The 22800-nt window shown below is 40.7% G+C and overlaps 1 protein-coding gene across 4 annotated transcripts in view; it reads right to left on the bottom strand.

Annotated features, from left to right (window-relative positions):
• Positions 1–8999: 8999 nt before the first annotated feature.
• Positions 9000–22800, bottom strand: part of ankfn1a (ankyrin repeat and fibronectin type III domain containing 1a) — a 133944-nt gene continuing 120143 nt past the window's right edge. For all 4 annotated transcript variants that reach the window (XM_067575570.1, XM_067575571.1, XM_067575569.1 and 1 more), the window contains exons 23-25: positions 16705–16927; positions 16416–16608; positions 9000–13573 (exon numbers count right to left, since the gene is read on the bottom strand). In XM_067575570.1, coding sequence (XP_067431671.1) covers positions 12769–13573; positions 16416–16608; positions 16705–16927 — 1221 coding nt within the window. In that variant the 3' untranslated portion in view covers positions 9000–12768. The remainder of the gene's footprint in view (positions 13574–16415; positions 16609–16704; positions 16928–22800) is intronic.

Genomic DNA, 22800 nt, shown 5'->3' with positions numbered 1-22800 from the left:
CTTCGAGCGCTCCAGCGGGAAAACTCCCTGCCAGCAGTGGTGTGAGATTCCAGTTGGTTCACACCCTCCCACATGGCGTCCTCCGACCGCTGCAGCTCGGCCTGCCAGTCAGGAGCCGGCCGAGCGCTCGGTCAGATTCTTCCAACACCTACAGTCACAGCTCTGCGAGAGACGCTGCACAGACCAGATCAGGTCACAGGAAATGAAACCTGAAACGTTTCCGTCCAGGAGACAGTTCAACTCCGCTGTAGGAATCCCTCTGGAGTCCAAACTCATGTCGACAGCTTTGCTTCATAGAAGAGTTTGGAATCTGTTAACCACCTACAAAATATATTCTCTAAACCTTTACAGTGAGTGTTTTTTCTAACACGTTTTCATCGACATGTTTATTTTGTTTTTCACACAGTTCAGCTCTGTCGAAAGTTAGAAAGATGAACTTTTCACAGTTTTTACAAACTCAGTCTCATCTCACGGTCTAAAACTGTGTGCAGTCTTCTTGTTGTGACATAAGATCATATGTGTAAACATGACTCACTCAGAAAAGATTCAAGAGCTTTTACTGTCACATGCAACAGCAGCACAGCAGCTGGCAGCACTGAAGGCAGTGAAATTTATTCCAATTAGATTATAAAACAAATATTCACAATTATAAAAAAGGAGAGAGACGAAGTAAAAAAACAAAAAAACCCAAATATACATATAAGTGTTTGCACATGGATCAGATGTGATAAATACTTGTGATTATCTGCAGTAACAGCAGATTGTGGTCACGTATTTCTGTGGTTTATGTGTGATAACAAATGAATAAAAATGTGAAAAATGAAAAGGCAATCACTGAAATCTGAGATATTTTACCAACTGATTAGACTCTACAGTGTTTTAAGACTCACTGAACAAACCTTTCTGAGACGTTTAAAAGTTCGCTGACGTTTGTGGTTTCGACCTTCAGAAGAGCAACGTTGTTGGATGTTACCTCAGTTACTGGTTGATGTTCGACTCACACACAACTAATCAGGAATTTGTTTAATGAAATCACATAAGTGTCACTAGTCTGCATGAATATTGAACACAGTGAACATGTGCTGCTGTATCAGACAGACAGATGTTTCCGTGCTGTTGGTTTCGCTGCTTCTGGTGTGAATTCTGGTGAAGTCTGGCAGCCTTTCAGTTTGCTCTTTACGTGTCGGGATGTGAGGAGACGTCGCTTCAAGGGGATTTAAAGATAAACATGTTGATGAGGTGTGATTGTGTGGAAAGAAACGGGGGAAGAAGGTCATGTGCTTTAAGCTGCCTGGATCAAAGCTTGCGGAAAGGTCGCTGGTTTTCTCTCACTTCAGTACTCATCATGTGTAACTGTACTGTGTCTCTTATTGTATTCAAACCTCAGTATTTCTCATGCGCGCTACATACTCTGCATAGCTTACACTCTCTATCCGTGACTTTTATTTACCTCAGCGGCAGAGAGACAAGCCTGTAATCACAGTTTCCTTTGTTCCCCATTTAATTCAAACTCAACACTTCCTCCATGTTTACCTCTTTTTGACAGAAATAATGTTTTCATTCACTGATTAAATTTGATTGTTTCTACTTTGTTGTCAGCTTTCAAGGTCTGGCCACACCACAGTTTGGTTTAAGCAGCATAATATCTCCCAACGCCCTGCTTGCTCTGCTAGAACTGATGCAGCGTATAAAAATGACCGAGATACTTATATTTATCTGTAAACTCATTTAAACATTAAATTAGTCCACAAATTATCAGCAACATACTTTTGTGACACCCTGTGGTGTGAGATTAAACCTCAAAACCGTTGTTTGATTGTCCGTACGCCCAGCAGTCACCATCAGTTTAAGGACTAAACCTCCATCCTGCACATTTCCAGCTCTATATTTATATTCTGGGGCTCTACTGGAATATCTTTGCATGACTTCCAGTTAAAAACTCCTTATTTATCTTCTACTGGTCCTTTATGCAGCCCCTCAGTTCAGCCTCTGTCTGAAACAGGCCGTTTTAGCTCCTGTCTCTTTAAGGCCCCGCCTCCTGATGAGCCCACTCTGTTCTGATTGGTCAGCTTCAGGAAGCTTCCTCCGGCTCCGGAGGCTACGTAAACAAACTATAGTAGCAGGATTTCACTTCTTTTTCTCCTTCTTTACTCCAAATGTCAACTTCTCAAATCCATCCGTACATGTTGGAGCTGAACAACACATGGAAACACCTTAGCAACCACCTTAGCAACCACCTCAGCAACCAGGCTGTTTTAGCTCCTGTCTCTTTAAGACCCTCCTCTGTTCTGATTGGTCAGCTTCAGGAAGCTTCCCTTCAGCAGACTTCTGGTGGTTCGGGAGGTCATGTAAAACAACAGTAGTAGGAATAAACTTCTTTTTCTCATTCTGTACTCAAAGTTTGAGCTGAAATCTGAAATATGCGACCGGACAACGTGAACAACAGCTGGAAACACCTTCGCAACAACCTGAGCAATGGACATCTGAAATCATAACAGTATAAAAATAACAGAAAACTACAAAAAGCACATTATTTCCCCTTTAAGACATGCTTGTTTTTCATTAATTCATATATAATAACTTGGTGTTGTCCTATAAATTACGCGCCATATGGAAAATGTTTTCCGTTCTTTAGACGTTCAGAGTCGTTATTTCTGATCATATATTGTATTGATCATGTGCTTCATGTGTTTATGCTACATGTGTTGTCTTTTAAGTCTCTTTAGATTAATTTTTGTCAGGTGGGGAAGCAGGAGTGGACCCAAACGCGGAGGCCGGAATGCAGATATGATGAAAAATCTCCTTTAATCGTGGATGGTAATGAACAGGAAAACAGAGCTGAACAGAACAAGACGAAACAAAACGATCCAACCAGGACTGAACAGAAAACCAGAACTTAAAAAGAAACTGAACTAACGAGGAGATGAGGTGCAGGTGGGGAGATGGGTGGAGAACTCAGGAGAGGGGAGTGAACATACAGGGAGCTGATTGGCTGAGGAAACACAGGGAGCAGGGCAGGGCTGACGAGTCCAAATGCAGGGCAGGTGTGGAGGAGTACATGAACACACAAGAAAACAAAAACCCAGAAAACAAACTCAACCCCACCTACACTAACCCATCCAAGACTAACCACGAACACAAACCCAAGTACACAACCCAACAAACTAGTAATGCGGTCCTCTAAACCCACCACCCAAATCATAAACAAAATCATATGACCAGGAGGACTGACAACAGGAGTGCAAACCTGGAGACCCCAAAGAACACAAGAACATAAAAAGACCAAAAAACACACAAAGTCCAGGCAGGGTGTGACAAATTTTATTCTATTGTCTTTTTCTTTTAACCCACAAACAGTGTTTTTAGGAGGTGGTCTGTATTATCTTATCATGAAAGTCGACTAAACTTAAATGTATCAGATAGTCGATCAAAGGAATCACCAACTATTTTGATCATCGATAATCGTTTCGAGTTGAACCGAGCAGTCATGTTCCCTTCTATTAGACTTTATATTTACAGTTTAACATCTAGAGTTTGTAGCTCCGTCACATGATCTGCTGGGTTTTGTTTGTGTTGTTTTGTTACGTCATCATCTTCATTTATGGTTTAATAGATTCAGACTGTATTTAAGTTCATTTATTGTTTATTGATTTACATCCTGAGTTATAGATTAGCTTCTGTTGTTCCCATCATGCCCTCCAGGAGACACTGAACGATTTTATTTAGTTCAATGTTTGGTTTTCTACTTATTTTGGTTGATGCTGTGGCTGATATGTGTGTAAACTGTTAACTGATACAAGTGACAGTATATATTAGGGGTGTGCCCGAATACAAATACGATATTCAGCAAAGCACAAATAGTGGGTTTTTTTTTTTACGAATATTTGTTTCATACAAATATTTAAAAAATTATTTGTGTTCAGGAAGAAAAATAAACCATGTAAAACACCAGCGTGCAGGTCGGTTACATCACTATCTCAGTGTCTCTCCTCTGCTCCGCTGTGACGTCTATCAGCAGGTCTCAACGAGGGGAGTCACATCCACCTGCTACATGACGCACATTTCCTTGTTTGTACATCACTCCCCAGAGATAAAGCTGAACTACTGACATACGCTTCATGAACAAATAATTTTGCTGCCTCAACAAATACAGATACAAATACAAATACTGGGCTCTCTGCACATCCCTAGTATATATATATTTATATATATACTAAAGGACTCCGCTGCCGAGACTGATCGGAGGGTCTATTTAAGCAGAGAGTTGTTGGTTTCAGAGAGAACAGAAAGGTAAGTTAGATTTGCTTGATTTCATTTCAGTTTTTGGAGAAACTTGTTTTTTTTGGTCATGAAAGCTTGAAATAAACTTTTTTGATCACCAGTTGTCATGGCGACTAGATTTTAAAGTTACCAGCCAATCAGAATTTCCACCAAGCAAAATGTTTTTCTTGGAATAAAGCAGATTATGAGCCACTCGATCAATTTAAACACACATATTAGTAAAAATAAAAGCGTAATAAATCTCTTTGACAGCCTCCATCTTGAAATCATTTGTCCCAACCACTAAATGGTTCGTCTTATATTTTCCAGACGTGTAGATCCGGTGATCCTGACATTACATCAGGGTTGTTTTTTTTCTGGATCAAATATAAGCCACTCACGAGCCAATCACCGTTTGACATTAAATGTCCTCATTTTCTTCTTCTTCCCTCCTTCGTCTTCATTTTCATCCTCAGTCTTCCTCTTCTGCTCATTTGGGGTTTTTTTTGCTCCAGTCAGAAATCTCCACGTTATTAACTAACTAACTTGTTAAATCAGAGATAAAACCACAACCATTATAGTTCAGTTATATTTATATACAAGCAGGACGTAGTAAACCAGCCTCAGTCGCCTTATGGATGATAGATGGACCAATCAGACTCCATCTTAAAAACTAATCTGGATTCTCACAGCATCTGTATGCTCCTGATTAGGTTTTAATCTTGTGCTTTGACTTTAGTTTGTTAGGATGTCCTTTAGTTTACATTTGGATAACAGATTCTAACTTTATAAATATTTACAGAGCAGTAATTCATCTACATACAGCTGTAATTCAGACCTTATCAGTGTGTTCATGTGTCTCCATCACCTGACGTCTGGGCTGCTTCTATGTGTTTCTCTTAAATCTTGAATCATTTGCACCTTCTTCCTTCTTCAATCAGTTCTTTACTTGCTTCTTGTTTTTCTTTCAGCACCATGAACGTTACATCCTGTGATTCTTCCTCATTTCTGTCTCCTCTCTCCTGACTCCTTTACTCAGTCTGGAAATGTAAAAAGTCTGACAGAGCATGAAGCAGAACTTTAACTTGTAAGGTGTTAATTACAGTAATTGGGAATTTAAGAGCAGTCCAGCTATTCAAGCTACAGTAACATTACTGTGATGTAAAACAGCAGCAGCAACACTAATGTCAATTTAAAACACTGAAGAGTTTTTCTGGTTTCTTACTTTGTGCTCTTTTGTCTAACAGATTATTATTTAATGTCAGTTAATGTCACATTTCATCCTCTGAACTCTGATTCATCCGTCTGTCTCATGAAAGCGGCTCCAGTCTGCCTGCAAGCTTCAGCACAGAGGGTTCGTTTGTTTTAACACCCGCGTAGCACAGGTGGGCGGCGGTTTGTTGCTCCTTGTTAACAGTAGCAACCGTCTCCGTGTGAGCTTCCGGGTTCGAGACCCGCTCAGAGCTGCAGATATTTGTTCAGTGCACAGCTGAGTCGTACGAACATGAGGTTGAAGGTTTGATCCCACCTGCAGGCGACGTTAGTCAATATTATTCAGCTTCCAGCAATCACACACAGTTTCTTTTAAAATTGCATTTTCTAGTTGTTATTTATTGCTGTTTTTTGGTTTCATTTTTACAACTTGAGCAGAACATGTGACTGTTACACCGGAACAATTTGCACAAACTGATGCTGTAATTTACTGTGTAATTAATGTAAATACTGTGGGAAATGTCAGTAGAGTGTTTGTGAAAATAAGAATATCATTAAAACAGAATTTGAGACATGCATGACATTTTTGTTAAAAAATAAACATAAAATATAAAAATGAGTCTATTCTGTACTTTTAAAATCATCCTATTAGCCAACGACACGATATGAAAACAGAATTTACTTCTAAAATAATTTCAAAGCATAAACTCACATTTAATTTATTGCAGTAATATTAGTTTACTGTTTCTTTGCATTAAACAGAAATATTTTTCATTTTCGATCAACAGAATACTCTGTATTACACATAAATGTTTAGCAACTTTGATTGATTGACAGTTCGGTGAGTTATGATATCTGTAAGAGCCAATAGATTAATATCTATGATCAGCCTGATGGGAAGAGTTGGACAAACAGAAACTTTGACCTGCTGGTGGTGCCGGAGGAAAAGTTGTGAGAATTTATCCGTCAGAGGATTTTAACTCTTTCATGCATAGTGGTCACTACAGTGGACAGCTGTTCAAAAGCCGTTTTCTTATATATGCATGGGGGTTTAATGGTATAGCTGTACATCAGCCAACACAGTGGACTCTAGTGTGTCGTCCCAGACGCTGCCATCTATTGGCCAGCCTTTGTAAGTGCAACACAAATTTCTCAAAACCAAGATGGCCGCCTGCCGGCTGGAAATGCCCCACAGCTCAGGAACATCTTGCCACTCCCTCTATAGTAATAGACCTTTGCAGGTAAATAAAATTTTGTAACATCAAGTAACAATTAAGGAGAAATACAATTGTTAAAAAGTACTGATTTTATGTTGGGAGAAAATGACAATGAATCATTTGTCCACTAAGTTGGACAAACTCCTTGAAAAATGCGTGTTTAAATATTTTTTTTCATACCTAAAGAGGAATAAAAACACTGACTGAGATTATCATAATTCATGCAATCAAAGGGTTAATATCTGTAGCAGATGTCATAACAATTCATCAAACAGTTGTTGAGATATTTCAGTCTGGACTGAAGCGGTGGACTTAATGACACACTGACACCTTCATCCATAGAGCCGTGCTGCTAGCGTCGCTAAAACCAACAAAGTATTATCGAAAAAAAAACAACCCCAAAATACAATAAAAATAAATTAAGTTGTGTACGTTATATACAATACAATAGACATGTCTGCATTGTTCACGTCCTTCATCTTTACTGTTTACAGACTGTGTCGGTCCTGCAGGTTTGTGTCTCGTCCTGAGCTGCTATGTTTGTGTGTTTCTGTCTTCAGGTCCAGTTAGAGAGAGACTGTATTACTGCACCTGGCTCGTCCATCCAGAGTGTATTCAGGATCAGTAATCCTCATTCCTCTCTCTCTCTCTCTATCGCACCACGTTTCCTTTTCTTTGTTTAGTTGTGTTGCACTTCTCCTTACATTCACTCACCAACACCACTGATCTGCTATTTTCTATTTTCTAAAGTATTTTCAAATAAGTCTCTCATGGTTTTATCATCTCATGTTCAGATCTCACACAGACTTATTTATTTATAATAATCTGATGATTCAACACCAGACAGTCGTCTATAATTCAGTAGATTATCTCCGGCGCTGTGTCGATATCACAACCTGCGTCTCATCAGCGTAGCCGACTGCAGACCCGACAGTCGTGTTACATTACTTCTGATTGGCAGAGCTTTACTCGCATACCCAGAATGCCACAGATATGGCAGCGAGCGGGCTGCGAGGACGAGGAAGGGGTGATGAAAAACAACAGAATGGCAGCATCGCTTTTTTTTATCTGCAGACATCGACTTCTGATAGAAGACAAACTCACAGGTTTAAGTGCACAACATCCACATGAGACAATGTTTATTTCAGTTGTTAAAATACATCCATTCATGTGACTTCAGAGGTTGCAAAACGCCAAAATGCATGAAAACACAGGAGGCTTTTCTTCAGTCAGTAAAAAAAAACAAACCCTTTGATGCAAATAAATAAAGTTGGAAGAGGCTTTAAACTGGGTTTATAATGCCTTATAGCATAAATGACGGTGATGAAACTGAAGTTTGTTGCAGCTTTTGGTTATTTGTGTTTGCAGGTGGCGACAAAATGCTGGAGGTTGATGTGATTGTCATTGTCCAACAACGTCAGAAGGCTGAAAGACTGGAAACATGAAGACAGATGATGAAATAAATGATAAAAGATGTGAAGAAATATCCATCGTATGAAAAAAGAAAATCAGAATAATGAAAGTTTGTCACATTACAGGCTGAAGTTCTGAGCCCTCAAGAGACCTTTAAGAAACAGTTTGAGTCATCTGTGTTTGGAAACACTGGACTGAAACTTCACATAGAACCAGTCGCAGGTGAGGACGGTCGAGTCCAGAGTCCAGACAGGTAAGTCCCCAATAAGTCTGAGTCATAATCTTTGTTCTGAAATGTTTAAACTGACAGAAATAATGTTGTTTTTAATCTGATGTATCATCTGACAAACAAACCTTCACCTCCTGCTCCTGCGACGTGATTGGCTGCTGTCAGATTGAGTATTATTTATTTCTGTCGTCAGGAACATTTTTAATCTTTGGGAGGATATGAACTCAAAAAGCTAAAAGTGAAGTCACAAGAAAATGGTGTTAAGTCAAGTTGCAAATCTTTTCCAGATGTTTAACATGTTGGAGTAAAATCCTTCGTTACGTTAACGAACTTTAAACAGCTCCTGAGGACGTTAACATTAAGACGGGAGCCTCCAAATCTGAACCTCAATTTACAGACGTGATTAAGATTACAAGTCCGACGCTTCTAAAGTCCAACTTTTAGGTGGAAGTGAAGTGACTGGTCTGATTCTGGAGGTTGGTTAACAGAGAAAAGGAAGGAGGTGACTGCAGTTCAGAGTCAAAGTTAAAGTGGATTTCTTCTAAGTCGTCATCTGTCAGTGATATTAGTGCACGTCTGGTTGTAAAGCTGAATGTTTTTATCTGTATTACACATTCAAACAAGAACAACGACTGTAAATTAATACTTTTTATCATCAACACTTTCGATGGACGTTATACATAAACAGACCTTTTTTTTTTTTTTACAGTCATTAATGTTAAAAGCTGCCACGGTTAATGCCCAATTGCATCAAATATTCAATTAGCTTTTATTCCATAATTGCTATGTGCAAACATTAAAAACGCACTTTTAAAATACTGTGCATACATTTTAAGAATCTGTGCATGTTCAAACAGCTCTCAGACTTACTGACAGGAGTTTTCTGTGATTTCTCTATAATACAAATAATACAGTTGCAGTTTTTGGTGCATGTTTTAAGTAAAAAAAACAAACAAAAAAAACACAAAAAACATAAAAAACACACCACCAACCTTTGAGGGAACACTACAGTAACTGTGGATGTTTTGTTACACCAGAAATTCAAAAACAGAAGAAGCTGAACAAAAAAAAAAAAGTTAACACAACAGTACGACACAAATACTGTCGGGTCCGACTGCACTGTGAGTCCAAAGGGGGGCAAAGTGCGGACTGTTTTTAGCCCCGCGACCTCTAAAACCCCCCCTGACCCTTGACATCGTCATGCTCAACCAGGAGGAGGCACAAACTGGACACAAAGCTTTAGTTAGAAACAAACAAACAAACAAAAAAAACCGACAGCTACAAACTACTTCATGCCAACAAAATACAGCTCAGACTATTCATGAACATTCCAAGTAAAATAGTACATCTTTCAATCAGATAATACAAAAATACTTCCATGTTTTAAGGTTCCTAGTGGTCTTTGTTTAGTGACTGAGGCAGGTCACGTTTTTGAGACTCAAGGGAATAATATATAGATATATATATATATATATTTTTTTCTTTATATATTTTTTTTCTTTAAACTGACCACAAGTTTATTCGACCACATTAAGACCAATCGGAGCAGCTGAAAAATAACATTGATTGAAAGACGGGATTCAATCATCACAGGAGACCACAAACAAAACAGACTAAACTGTACATTCACTTCAAGTAGAGGAGAATCCATCATGCTCTGATAACAGGGGGCCACCGAAATAATAATCTGATTTAATACCATCTGATTTTAAATTTGAATCTGAACTGAAAAAAAACAAACAAAAAAAACAAGCCTCAATCAATCAAACCCCGTCTTTTGGTCGAGAGTCGTGTGCAAAGTTACTGGTTGGAGAAGTAGTGCTTGGTTTCTCATTGCATTGATTATTATCTTTGTAACAGTCGATGCCGTGGGGCTCTGAGGCTTGGCGGAGTTGAACCAGCAACTTTAGTTTTGTTTACAATCTACAGAGAGGTCTGACACGCTCGGTCGTCCGTCGTTGTGGTAGAGAGACGGAGACAGATAGAAAGAGAGACAGAGAGAGAGAGAGAGAGAGAGAGAGAGAGAGAGAGAGAGGGAGGTGATATGAACTGAGACCCTTCAACAGCTGACGTCCAATTTTGACGCTCGCTCTTTACCTTTGACCAGAGTTTGAGAGTAATTTAAAGCTACACTTGGCAGTTTTTGAAGTTGGCGGCCTCTAGTGGCAGCTACAGATAGTTCTTCACTTACATTATATAACAGGGGACTAAATCTTCTGTTGTAAATAGTTACTACATGTAGAGATGGAGAAGAAAGTCAGCCGTTGTACAAATAATCATATTTCGCTCTTAAATTTGGATTCACTTCCCACCTTGTGTGTTCATGTGAGGTTTCCAGCACGTGAAGATGAAGAACAACATACCTGTTAGACAAAATAACATGTTTGTCAGACTAATCTTTGTTTGCTTTACAGGATAATAAAGTGTTTCCAACCAAGAACCTTTTGAGGAACTCAGGAGGAACCAGCGACTATATTTAGTTCATGTACGGTAGCGCCAGGTGCTAAAAAAAGTCCCTGCTCCAGTTGTAGTACTTTCCAAAAGTTTGGAGCGATGACCGTTCTCTGTTTAGGAGCGGCTGGCTAAGATTGAGACTAAAATAGAATAACTGGTCCACATTAAAGGTTAGTCCACCTTAAGTGAGCCTGGTCAGGTTAAGCTAACCCATTGTCGCTAACATCAGGGCTACGCCGCTTCACTTTTCCAGCAGTCGGGGACACAACGGACGAGACTTTTTTTGGTCTTGAGAAGCTGCAGCCTGAACATTTACTGCCAGACTGACAACTTCCTGCTGACCTTTTCCTCTGCTGTGCTCGCATTCACCGTCACTTTTCTGCTGCTTGCTCTCTCACTCAGTCAACCACACACTCGCTACGCACTGCCCTGTCTCTTAAAAGAGCTACGCTACTCTTATAACAGGACCTTTCACAACGAGGAGAGAGAGGATTCTGGGATTTGATGCACTAGTCGATGACTAAAAACAATTCCACGATAACGTAGAGTGTTATCATACTCGCATGCTGTGAAAATCATTAGTAGCCCATTGATATTAATCATTGTCTGACGTTTGAGCAGCGGTGCTCATAACTCTGAATGAATATAAGTTAGGGTTAGGGTCAGGGTCAGGGTCAGGGTTAGGGTTAAGGGTTGAGGGTTAGGGTTAAGGGTTAGGGGTTAGGGTAAGGGTTAGGGGTAAGGGTTAGGGGTTAGGGTTAAGGGTTAGGGGTTAGGGTTAAGGGTTAGGGGTAAGGGTTAGGGGTTAGGGTTAAGGGTAAGGGTTAGGGGTTAGGGTTAAGGGTAAGGGTTAGGGGTTAGGGTTAAGGGTTAGGGTTAAGGGTTGAGGGTTAGGGTTAAGGGTTAGGGGTTAGGGTTGAGGGTTAGGGGTTAGGGTTAAGGGTTAGGGTAAAGGGTTAGGATTAAGGGTTAGGGTTAAGGGTTGAGGGTTAGGGGTTAGGGTAAAGGGTTAGGGTTAAGGGTAAGGGTTAGGGGTTAGGGTTAAGGGTTGAGGGTTAGGGGTTAGGGTTAAGGGTTGAGGGTTAGGGGTTAGGGTTAAGGGTTAGGGTTAAGGGTTGAGGGTTAAGGGTTAGGGGTTAGGGTTAAGGGTTGAGGGTTAGGGGTTAGGGTTAAGGGTTAGGGTTGAGGGTTAGGGTGGGTTAGGGTAAAAGGTTAGGGTTAAGGGTTAGGGGTTAGGGTTAAGGGTTGAGGGTTAGGGGTTAGGGTTAAGGGTTGAGGGTTAAGGGTTAGGGGTTAGGGTTGAGGGTTAGGGGTTAGGGTTAAGGGTTAGGGTAAAGGGTTAGGATTAAGGGTTAGGGTTAAGGGTTGAGGGTTAGGGGTTAGGGTAAAGGGTTAGGGTTAAGGGTAAGGGTTGGGGGTTAGGGTAAAGGGTTAGGGTTAAGGGTAAGGGTTGGGGGTTAGGGTAAAGGGTTAGGGTTAAGGGTTAGGGTTAAGGGTTAGGGGTTAGGGTAAAGGGTTAGGGTTAAGGGTAAGGGTTGGGGGTTAGGGTAAAGGGTTAGGGTTAAGGGTAAGGGTTAGGGGTTAGGGTTAAGGGTTAGGGTTAAGGGTAAGGGTTAGGGGTTAGGGTTAAGGGTTGAGGGTTAAGGGTTGAGGGTTAGGGTGGGTTAGGGTTAAGGTTATCCGCACAAATTTTTATGATTCATTTGATTCATATTTCATGGATTTTCCAAGAGAGAAGACATCGAGGATGAAGACTTAACTTTTAGGTTAATGTACGTCTAGTTAACTTCTCCATCTCTGATGAAGAGCAGCACGCGGCTGCTTTGATAAACTTTTCTACAGGAAACATCCAGGACTGCAGCAGAGATCAAATGTCTCAGTTTTTCTGGTGTGCTTTAAAATAAAAGCTGTATTTTAGGAATCTCGCCCAGTGTAGCTTTAAACACTCAGACATGTCTGAACTGTCCTCAGCTGCTGTCCGACCTACAGCGTGCTGCTGAGTATCTCTGAAACCTGGGCGTTGGTTTGGTCGTCTGAGTCTAGGTCCTGGGCGGCGGCTCCTTCCGGCTCCTCCCCCTCCCCTCCAGACTCCGCCTCCGCCACGACCACAGACACGCCGGCGGCCGTCACTTTCTCCATTATCTCCTCCTGCTGTTCCTCTTCCCAGAACCTCTTCTCATGGCCCGGTGACAGCTCCTTGAAGGGCTCCACGAAGATCCTGCGGACGTGGGGCCGCGGCTCCCGCTGTCGGCCCTTGCGGCTCTCCAGGACGCAGGAGGCGTGGCTTACGTAGGTGTTGCCCTGCGGGGAGGGCAGATCCCCCGGCAGAGGCAGGTCCGGGTCGCGCTGCTTGGTGTAGACGCCTTCAGATAAGCAACCGGTGTGACTCTCGCCGCTGTGGCCCCTGAGCCAGCGCTGGGGCCCACTGAAGTACTGGCCCCGGTGGCTCCTGGAGAGCAGTTTGCGTTTGGCGGGGGGGTTGGGAGCGACTCTCTCCTTGGAGAGCGAGAGGCCCTCCAGAGTCTTGGTGGCGTCGGACAGCACCGGGGAGAGCGGCAGGGACAGCGGCAGGTCTTTGGAGAATCGGGGGGACAGCGGGAGGGACGGCGAGGTGGGGAGGGTCCTGGAGAGGGAGGGAGAATGAGGCAGACTGGAGGTAGAGAGAGGGAAGTCTTTGGATAGAGAGGGGGAGTGGGGGAGGAGGGGTGAGGACAGAGGAGCATCTTTAGACTTTGCATCCATCACCACCGGGGAGAAGGGGAGGTCTTTGGGCGGGCAGACGCTGTACCTGAGAGTTAAAAAGGATCCGTTAGACATTCACAGCACGGTGGACACAGTGGAGGATGTTTATGTCCTGAACATGTGATCAGACACATTTACACTGTGTCCTCACTGCTGTTGGGCCGTGGTTACAAGTTTGGCTATCAGCAATAATTAATGATTATCAAAGATAATTGTTAATTATTAAAATCAATAAAATTATTAATAAGAATTAATAATAACGGGGCACCACCCTGGACTCAGGGAAAAAGATAGCCAATTCAGTCTCAAAGTGTACTAATCTATGAATTTGGGACTTTGATTAATAATTACTTGAATAACTATAAACAAAATCACCATATCAATAGCTAGTAAAGGTTAAAGGATTTGGAGTTCTTTACAGAGCAGAGGTTGGCAAAACTCATTCTTGTGCAACATTAAAACAGACAACAGGTATATCCAAAAGCATTTATTTAACAAAAGGGTAAAAGCAACACACAATACTAATCTAGCTAAGTGTATCTATATACAAGTGTGAATGTGTGAGTGTGTGTGTGTGTGTGTGTGTGTGTGTGTGTGTGTAGGGAAGACAATAGCAAGATGGCTGCAGTCACCTGGTGACTGAGCACATGGCATGCCGACACTTTGGCTGATAAGGGGAACTACAGGGATAAAAGGCCAGACCATGTGGTGTCTTGAACCACATGTGCTGCCTGAACCAAAGTTTGCCAAACTAGGTTTTAACCTCTTAACTGTGTGGTTCTCTATTCAAGGCCAATTGGTGTATGCTAAAGGTGCCAGGTTAAAACAAGGTTAGTTGCATGCAAGGCCTAGTTACTGGATGTAACATGTGTTAAGCATGCTAACATTAACCTAGCGGTGTGGCTATGCAGTAACCTGACTATAGGCAACAAGGACATCAATGTATAACCTTAACCAAATCAATACACGTACAGTACATTGTTTGAGTTAAACATTCTTGCTTAGCCGTACTATGCTTCACTGTGTTGCTAGGCTATGCCCAGTTGTTACCAGTCCATGAAGGAAGAGATGCTTTGTGGTGTCCTGCTTTGTAGCCGGTGAATTCGTGGGTGAGTCAGGCTGAGAAGGCTTTGGCTCTGAAGCTGAAAGATGCAGGCGTTGCTGGGCAGACAGCACTCCAGTCGTGCAGAGGGCCCAGGTCACTCCTTGGTGTAGAGTTAGCGGCAAGCTAACTCCATTTCGCGGCTCCTGTACTTGTTAAACTGGCCAGCAGACTTGTGTGTTAGCTGCTGGCACAAGGAAACTTCTTTTCTGAGAAGTTTCTGAGTCTTAGGCAGGCTCTCGCGTCTTCTGCCGTAAAGAAGACTGTGTGTGTCTGCTGTGAGCAGGCCACACAAGAGAGCAGAGAGCTGCTCCTGCTGCAGCTCGTGGAGAAAAGAGAGAGATAAGAGGGGAATCTCTAGTTTTGATAACCTGGATCCATGGGTGGAGCTTCACACTTTGGGTGCGAACCCCCAGGGCTCAGGTTTCTTGGAGTCTTGAAACATGTGGTAAACTGTGGTCCACATGTAGTCCCAACACTGCTAACACACCTAGAAGTCCTGCGATGTTCAGCGTTCAGTAGTTTTATGGCTGCTGGATCACAGGAGTCGGTGGCGGTTTGTGATTGGCCGACGTACAGATTGTGCAGACGGATGTTAGAACTCACCAGCAAGTTTGGTTTCATAAAGGGTGGGATCATGTTTTTTGTCAGATGACCAATACGCATAGTTGAGTGTGTGTGTGTGTGTGTGTGTGTGTGTGTGTGTGTGTGTGTACTTGCTCAGCTATCTTTCTGAGGACCTATTTGAGTTTCAGACCTTGTAAGTGAGGTAAATTTGGCCGGTCCTCACTTTTGACCTTCAAAGGTTTTATCGAGGGTTAAAACTTAAGGATGTGATGAAAACAATGCCTTATTAAATCATGTTTGTTTTTGTCCAATATTAAAGACATCCTGGGAAAAACATAATTACAGAATTTTTTAAGATTATTGTAAATCTTTTTATTTTTGATGTAGAATTTGTATTTCTTGTGTACGGAGGGTTTATATTTACTTAAAATGTTAAGGAGTTCTGCTCCAAAACATAACTAAGTTATGGTTACAGAAATCATATATCTTTAACATTACATTACATGAAAGAAGATGGAATAAATGGTTTTGTGTTTCATGAAAAACAAACATATAACTGAACTTAACGCATAATAATTCTAATCATTACATAAGCATGAACGTGTGTTGGACTTTTGGCATCACTAGAAATGTTTTTTTCACTAAATTATGTCTGTTTTTGTTTGTTTTGCTTTATTGTTTTTATGTATATATGTAGTTTATTAAACTATACAGTATATGTGGAGCTTTCTTATAGAAATATTGTCTTTTCAGTTTGTATATTTTTTCTAGATGACAGTAAAAAGGTCAAATATGCAAACCTGGTTTTAAGGTTAAGGTTAGAATCAGGTTTAGAGTCATTTTAATGAATGCATTATGTCCTCACAAGTATAGAAGTACAAACCTTTATTTATGTGAAGAATAGGGATTTAAAAATGTTTTTAAACATATTTAGAATTTTATTTTATTGATGTAAATCTGAAACTAAAAAATCAACTGAAATTACAAATTTACATATGATATATTTTAATAGTAGGAAACGTGTTGCTGCTTTAAAAGATGCAAATGAGCAAAGTGTGTGTGAATATTTCTGTGAGGTTTTCTGTGTCAGATTCTCAGCAAAAGTAAATTCACATCATGCAAAGATTGAACAATCACAGGTGTGTATATGTGAGTACTACAGACATACGCTGCTACCAGGATTCTTGATAAAATGATGCATGACATTAACAAACATCACCTGAGCTCGTGGATCTGGAGCACATCCGGGGCGCTGCCGCCCAGCGAGTGCACGGCCTGCTGGGACAGATCCTGCGGCGGAGAGTACAGCAGGTCCAGCTCACGGGGGCTCAGGGCGTCGCTGGAGTCGTAGTCGCTGTCTGTCGGCAGAAAAACCTCCGAGGACGCGTCTTCATCTGAGCCGAGCAGGGAGTCTGAGAGCACAGACGCAGATCATCAGGGTGAAGTTCAGCTTTTAGTGTGTTTTCGTTGTGTGAGTATAAAGTCGCAGCTGCTGTGAAACAACTCACCGCTGATGGCTTTCCTCCTGCGGAGTTCAGGTGAGGGGGAAGGTGTGGGCAGGTAGTCCATGGTGGAGGAGGTGGAGTCGGTCTTCTGCTGGCTGGAGTCGCTCTCTGGAGCGCTGGCGTCCACCAGGCAGGTGACAGGCACGCCGCCGCGAGGCTGCTTGTATCGCGCGTACTGCAGCGCGTCAGTGATCCAGCGAAGATCACGACGCATCTCGTCCAGCTGCTGCAGAAGAGCAGAGGGACAAACTAAGATAAACTCCCGTTTCTAAAACTTCTTCATTTATTGTCTGTTTCTGTTGAATTTTGCCTAAAAATGAATCACACGATATCAGTCTCTGTTTCTATGCGGATGATACCCACATCTATTTCTCATAAGCTTCTCCTCATCAAATACAATTAATTTGGAAACATTTGATAACCAATTAATCCTTTAAGTCAGTTTTCCAGAAAACATTACGAACTTTCACTGAAGATTTGCTTCTTTTCTTTGTTTTCTTTCTATACTGAACTTGATATTTTTGGGTTTTGGACTTCTATTCAGACAAAACAGGCAATATGAACACATCAACTTGTGTTCTGGGTTATAATGTGCATTTTTCACAAGCAGCTTATTATTTTCTCTTATGATACAACAAACACAAATGTTGGTTGATTTTATTTTATTTTTTGAGCATTATTTGCTGTAACTTGATAGTCAGATGTCCAGAGAGACAGCAAACATGCTAATTAGCTTCGTGTAGCTTTCAACTTAATATTTTGGAAGGATAATGAAGTACATCATGTTAGCATGTCTTGTGCTCTTGTAACGTAAAAGATGCACAAGGTTTAACACCCGAAAACCTCAAAAACAAAAGTTTGATATATTTAGAGGTCCAGAGCTGGTATACACCAGAAACACACTTAAACTTCCCGACACTGATCACCTGAATGCACCACTTAACAAATTTTACAGCAGAAGCTCGTTTGTTAAAAATCTTGCAGAAACAGTGTAAAGTATTTTATTTTATTTTGCACACAGGGCTACATTAGTCGCTACCATCATAACACACCCCAATCTTGAGTTGCATTGTGGGTAATGTGGGTTTTGACATGATAAAAAAAGATGATATCTCTACTTCTGCTGCGATCTGAACCTTTTTTTTTTTTTAAAAACTGTCCTTCGTGTCTGACAATGTTATAGAAGTGAAATGTTAAATCTGTGGAGGACTCTTAAGGTGTAGTGAGTCTAGAAATGTGGACGCTGATACAGCTTTGGTGCAGCCTCTTGATATATTTTGTATGTTTAAATAACAGTAAAGTGTATCATGAGTGAATGTGTGTGTTTGGCTTTGAGGAGAATGAAGCGTGACAAAACGTTAAGCAGCAATTAGCCGACTGTCTGACACAGAGCAGGAGAGCACTTAGTGCCAGACACACACACACACACACACACACACAGCGTGGAGACTGACAGCAGGGATGACTCGGCTGGAAAGAATGCCGAGGCTGCGATGGCAGAGTCAGTCCCAGAGAAAAACATGAAGGAGATTCCTGCTCGTCCCACAGAGGGAGGCTGCACTCAGCTTTCTTTGTTTACCAACAACAGTCACAAAATCCAAACTGCAGAGGAAAAAATTAAAACAACCACACAAAATTAAACTATAAACCTGCAATGACTTTTTGTTTTTTTGGCCACATGGGGGCAGCGAAAACAACATGTTAGCAACCAGTTGCTTATTTCCACATCCAGCAATTACGGAGCAACATTATCATTCATGTGGAGTCGTGTTTCTGTCCACCTGGTGAATGTAAGTCCAATATTCACTCTCTTTTAACTCCTGAGGGAAATATCTGACTCTTTAACTATGTTCACCAGCTAGTCTACAGCTAACTGTGTCTGTTTGGTGCTGAGCAGCTACTGTTTTATCTTTTATGTGACTTTGTGCTTCAGAAGTTTAAAGTTTCCTGTCAGAAGCTGCTGTTTAGAGATCAAACCAGCAGTCAGGTGTCTGTAATCATTCCTCCTGTTCATACTGGATATTAAAAGATCCTTCAAATGTGTTTTCAATGGAAGTGATGGAGGATAAAATCCACAGTGTGTCCACACAGTCATTTAAAAGTCTGTGTGAAGCTTCTATTCAGCTTCAGCAGTCTGAGTTAGTCATATCAAGTGGATATCTGACACATTTACAGTCTTTTTAGCATCAAATTCCCTCTTTGTGTTTCCTCGGACAGTGTTTCCCTGTTGAGCTGCAGGTGGAAGTATAGTAACAAAAAGAGGAACTTTGGCACTAAAAAGACTGTAACGTTGAAAGATATCTACTTGATTTGACTCATTTGGACACTGAAGCTTCATATTAGCTTCAGATAAACTTTTAAATACATTTTGTCCTCCATCACTTCCATTGTAAGGTCATTATGAAGGGATCTTCTAATGGTCAGTATGAACAGGAGGAATGATTACAGCAAGAAAAACATGTTTCAGTGTTAATTTGGGCTCCTGACTGATGTTTTAAGACACACTTGGAAAACTGTGAACCTGCCCTTTCATTTAAGTTAATCCAAATGATGAATGAAGGATTGTTTAGGCTCATTTAATTGATCAAGAGACGAGATGCATCAGTTTCCTGGGAAATCTCAGATTCAGTTTAATGCTGAGCTACAGATTTACAAGCCAAAACTCTGACAATAAGACCGAGACTGTACAAAAACAACTGAATGTTACTGTAAAAACTGAAGAAGAAGATAAGACGGAGAGTCTGGAGCTTCTTCCAGAGGAAAATCCAGTTTGGTCAATAACTCTACACTGGATATAAGATCAGGAACTTTCCAGAGGTTTGTGGAGCGGAGACGCATCTGCAGCTGATCAGACTGACAGCAGCTTCACAGCGTCGTGATTTAAGACAAAGTGAAGCTCTCGGCTGCTGCTGCAGTCAAACACAGAGATACACGAGAGGTTTCCAGGGACGTGCAGCAGCTTCTCTCTGCTCAGTGTCACACACAGTGTGGACGTTTAGCCGGCGTGTGCCACGGATACCGCATCACGTCTCCACGGCGACGCCAGCGAGGAGACAAAGTCATCAGAGAGACTGAAACCGATGCGTGTTTGTCCTCTGCAGACAGAAAGTTTATTCATCTGACTGAAGATCAGCAGGATATTTGATCATATTCATGTTTTATTTATGTTGAGAATGTGAGAATAAAACCATTAAAATAGATAAAGACTAAAAACTAAATCAAATAAAAGACAGTGAAAAATAAAAGATATTCATTCTTATCTATTTTATCTAGTTTATCTAGTTTTTAAAAAAAAAAAATTTCATTGTAGTTTTAATTTTTTTAATCTATTTTATTAGTTTTATTTGAACATTTTCATCATTTTGTATTTTTCGTGTAAATTATTTTACTCTTTATGTTTCTTTTGTCATATTTTCAGCTTGTATGTGAAACACTGACCTGTACGGACGCTGCTGTACTAATGAAGTTCAACTGATTGATTGATTGATTGATTGATTGATTGATTGATTGATATCTAATTGTTCCAGTAATATCTCCACAACGGTTGTCATGACGTTCATTCATGTTCTCCAGAGGATGAATCTATTGTTCTCTCTGCTTCACACATTGATAATATTTATTAATGTTATTTTTCATCTTGTGCCATCAGCAGATCAATATTTATATTTGTCCAAGACTTTCGTTTATCTCCACACGAGACAAAACGAACCAGAACGACCCAGAACTCAAGACAATCAACTCATCCTACCTGCTGAGAAATCTCACTGTAGACGTTTTCAAATTAATTTAAACATTTGAAAATATTTCCTGAAATGATCTGCAGATGAAACTTGAGTTTAGTCCAAACAGGTTTGTAGCTGCAGGACGACTTTCGCTCTCTTTCAGATGAAGAAAGACTTGAAGGTGCAGAATCGATTTGTACTCGACAGTAAAGCAGCTTTCAGATGAACTGGAGATATTTTATTAAAACACTCAAAACTCAACTTTTAATGTTTGATTTAACAAACTCGAGATTTTACTGTTTTTATCTATTTTAACTGTTTGTGTGAAGCGTCTCTGAATATCTTGAAAGGTTCTCTGTAAATAAAATATATTATTATCTTTATTAAAAACAGATAATAAAGGTTTCTGCTCAACTGTTGTACAAATGTCACCTTTAAACTCCACAGTTAGAGATTAAACTGAGGCTGTTTGAGGGGAAACGTTCTGGTTATAAAAACTTATAACTTTATAAGAAACTTATAAGAAACTTCATATATATACATGAAGTTAGGAGCTGACGAGGAGCACCTGAACGCATCGTTAGTCGTTGAGGTCGGAGTGTCTTCATCTGCCCAACCTGCACTGTGTATTTATTATATTTACTTTAATACTGAGGATTAAAGCTGCATTAGATCATATTTCTCCTCATTTCTGATTCATCTCTTGCTGGGAAAATATTTCCCTCCTTGAATAAAGATGATTTAATGTCAAATATGGATGTATTTTATGTAATATTCTAATGCTGCTTTAATGGCATTACTTGGTGTTAGGAGATGTTTACATTGTTTGTGGTGTGTTTAAGTCTCTGCTGGTTAATTTCAGCCTTATTTGTATATCAGTCACCTGTAAAACACTTTGAACTGCAGTTATTATATGAAAGGTGCCATGAAAAGAAAGTCTGAAGAATAAAACAACATAAAATGACGATAATAGCTAAAATATTGTTAATTTATCAGAAGAAGACATTCTGAGTACGTTGTATGAGTCTAAATTTCCTCCTGAATGACTTCCCAGTCAGATTTGGTCTGGTGGAGGAGCAGCGGTCTTCCTGTTCTCAGGTATTTCAGTGTTTTAGTTGTGATCCGTGTGCAGCAGTGACTCAGTTAGCTGTGAAGAAGAAAAGCCACATGTGCAGACGTCTCTGCAGACAGCGTCTGCTGCTGCTGTCTGAGCGCCGAATATTTTCCTCCATCAACATGTGGCGAGTCTAAACAAACTGTCCAATTAGACGGCATCACGTCATCTTCACACTAACCCACTTTCACTGCAGCGCACACACACACACACACACACACACACACACACGGTGAGAGTCAGGACCTCCCAGATTACACATGCTGAGGCGCTGGAGTGTGTGTCTGTGTTCATGTTCTTCTATCTTTGTGAGGACCAATCTGAGTTTGAGAGTGAGGACATTTATAGAAGGAGAGGACATTTATAGAAGGAGAGGACATTTACAGAAGGAGAGGACATTTATAGAAGGAGAGGACATTTATAGAAGGAGAGGACATTTACAGAAGGAGAGGACATTTACAGAAGGAGAGGACATATATAGAAGGAGAGGACATTTATAGAAGGAGAGGACATTTATATAAGGAGAGGACATTTATATAAGGAGAGGACATATATAGAAGGAGAGGACATTTATATAAGGAGAGGACATTTATATAAGGAGAGGACATTTATAGAAGGAGAGGACATTTATATAAGGAGAGGACATTTATAGAAGGAGAGGACATTTATATAAGGAGAGGACATTTACAGAAGGAGAGGACATTTACAGAAGGAGAGGACATTTATAGAAGGAGAGGACATTTACAGAAGGAGAGGACATTTACAGAAGGAGAGGACATTTACAGAAGGAGAGGACATTTACAGAAGGAGAGGACATTTACAGAAGGAGAGGACATATACAGAAGGAGAGGACATTTACAGAAGGAGAGGACATTTACAGAAGGAGAGGACATTTACAGAAGGAGAGGACATATATAGAAGGAGAGGACATTTACAGAAGGAGAGGACATTTATAGAAGGAGAGGACATATATAGAAGGAGAGGACATTTACAGAAGGAGAGGACATTTATAGAAGGAGAGGACATTTACAGAAGGAGAGGACATTTACAGAAGGAGAGGACATTTATAGAAGGAGAGGACATTTATAGAAGGAGAGGACATTTACAGAAGGAGAGGACATTTATAGAAGGAGAGGACATTTATAGAAGGAGAGGACATTTATAGAAGGAGAGGACATTTATAGGTTATTTATTTATAATTTTAGATCTTGATAGTTGAAACCATGAGGAGGTTTTTTATATTTCTGAGGATATGTGAGGTTC

The sequence above is a fragment of the Thunnus thynnus genome, chromosome 20, assembly GCF_963924715.1.
Source record: "Thunnus thynnus chromosome 20, fThuThy2.1, whole genome shotgun sequence".
NCBI classification, from domain to species: Eukaryota; Metazoa; Chordata; class Actinopteri; order Scombriformes; family Scombridae; genus Thunnus; species Thunnus thynnus.
This window is presented reverse-complemented; position numbering and strand designations above follow the sequence as displayed.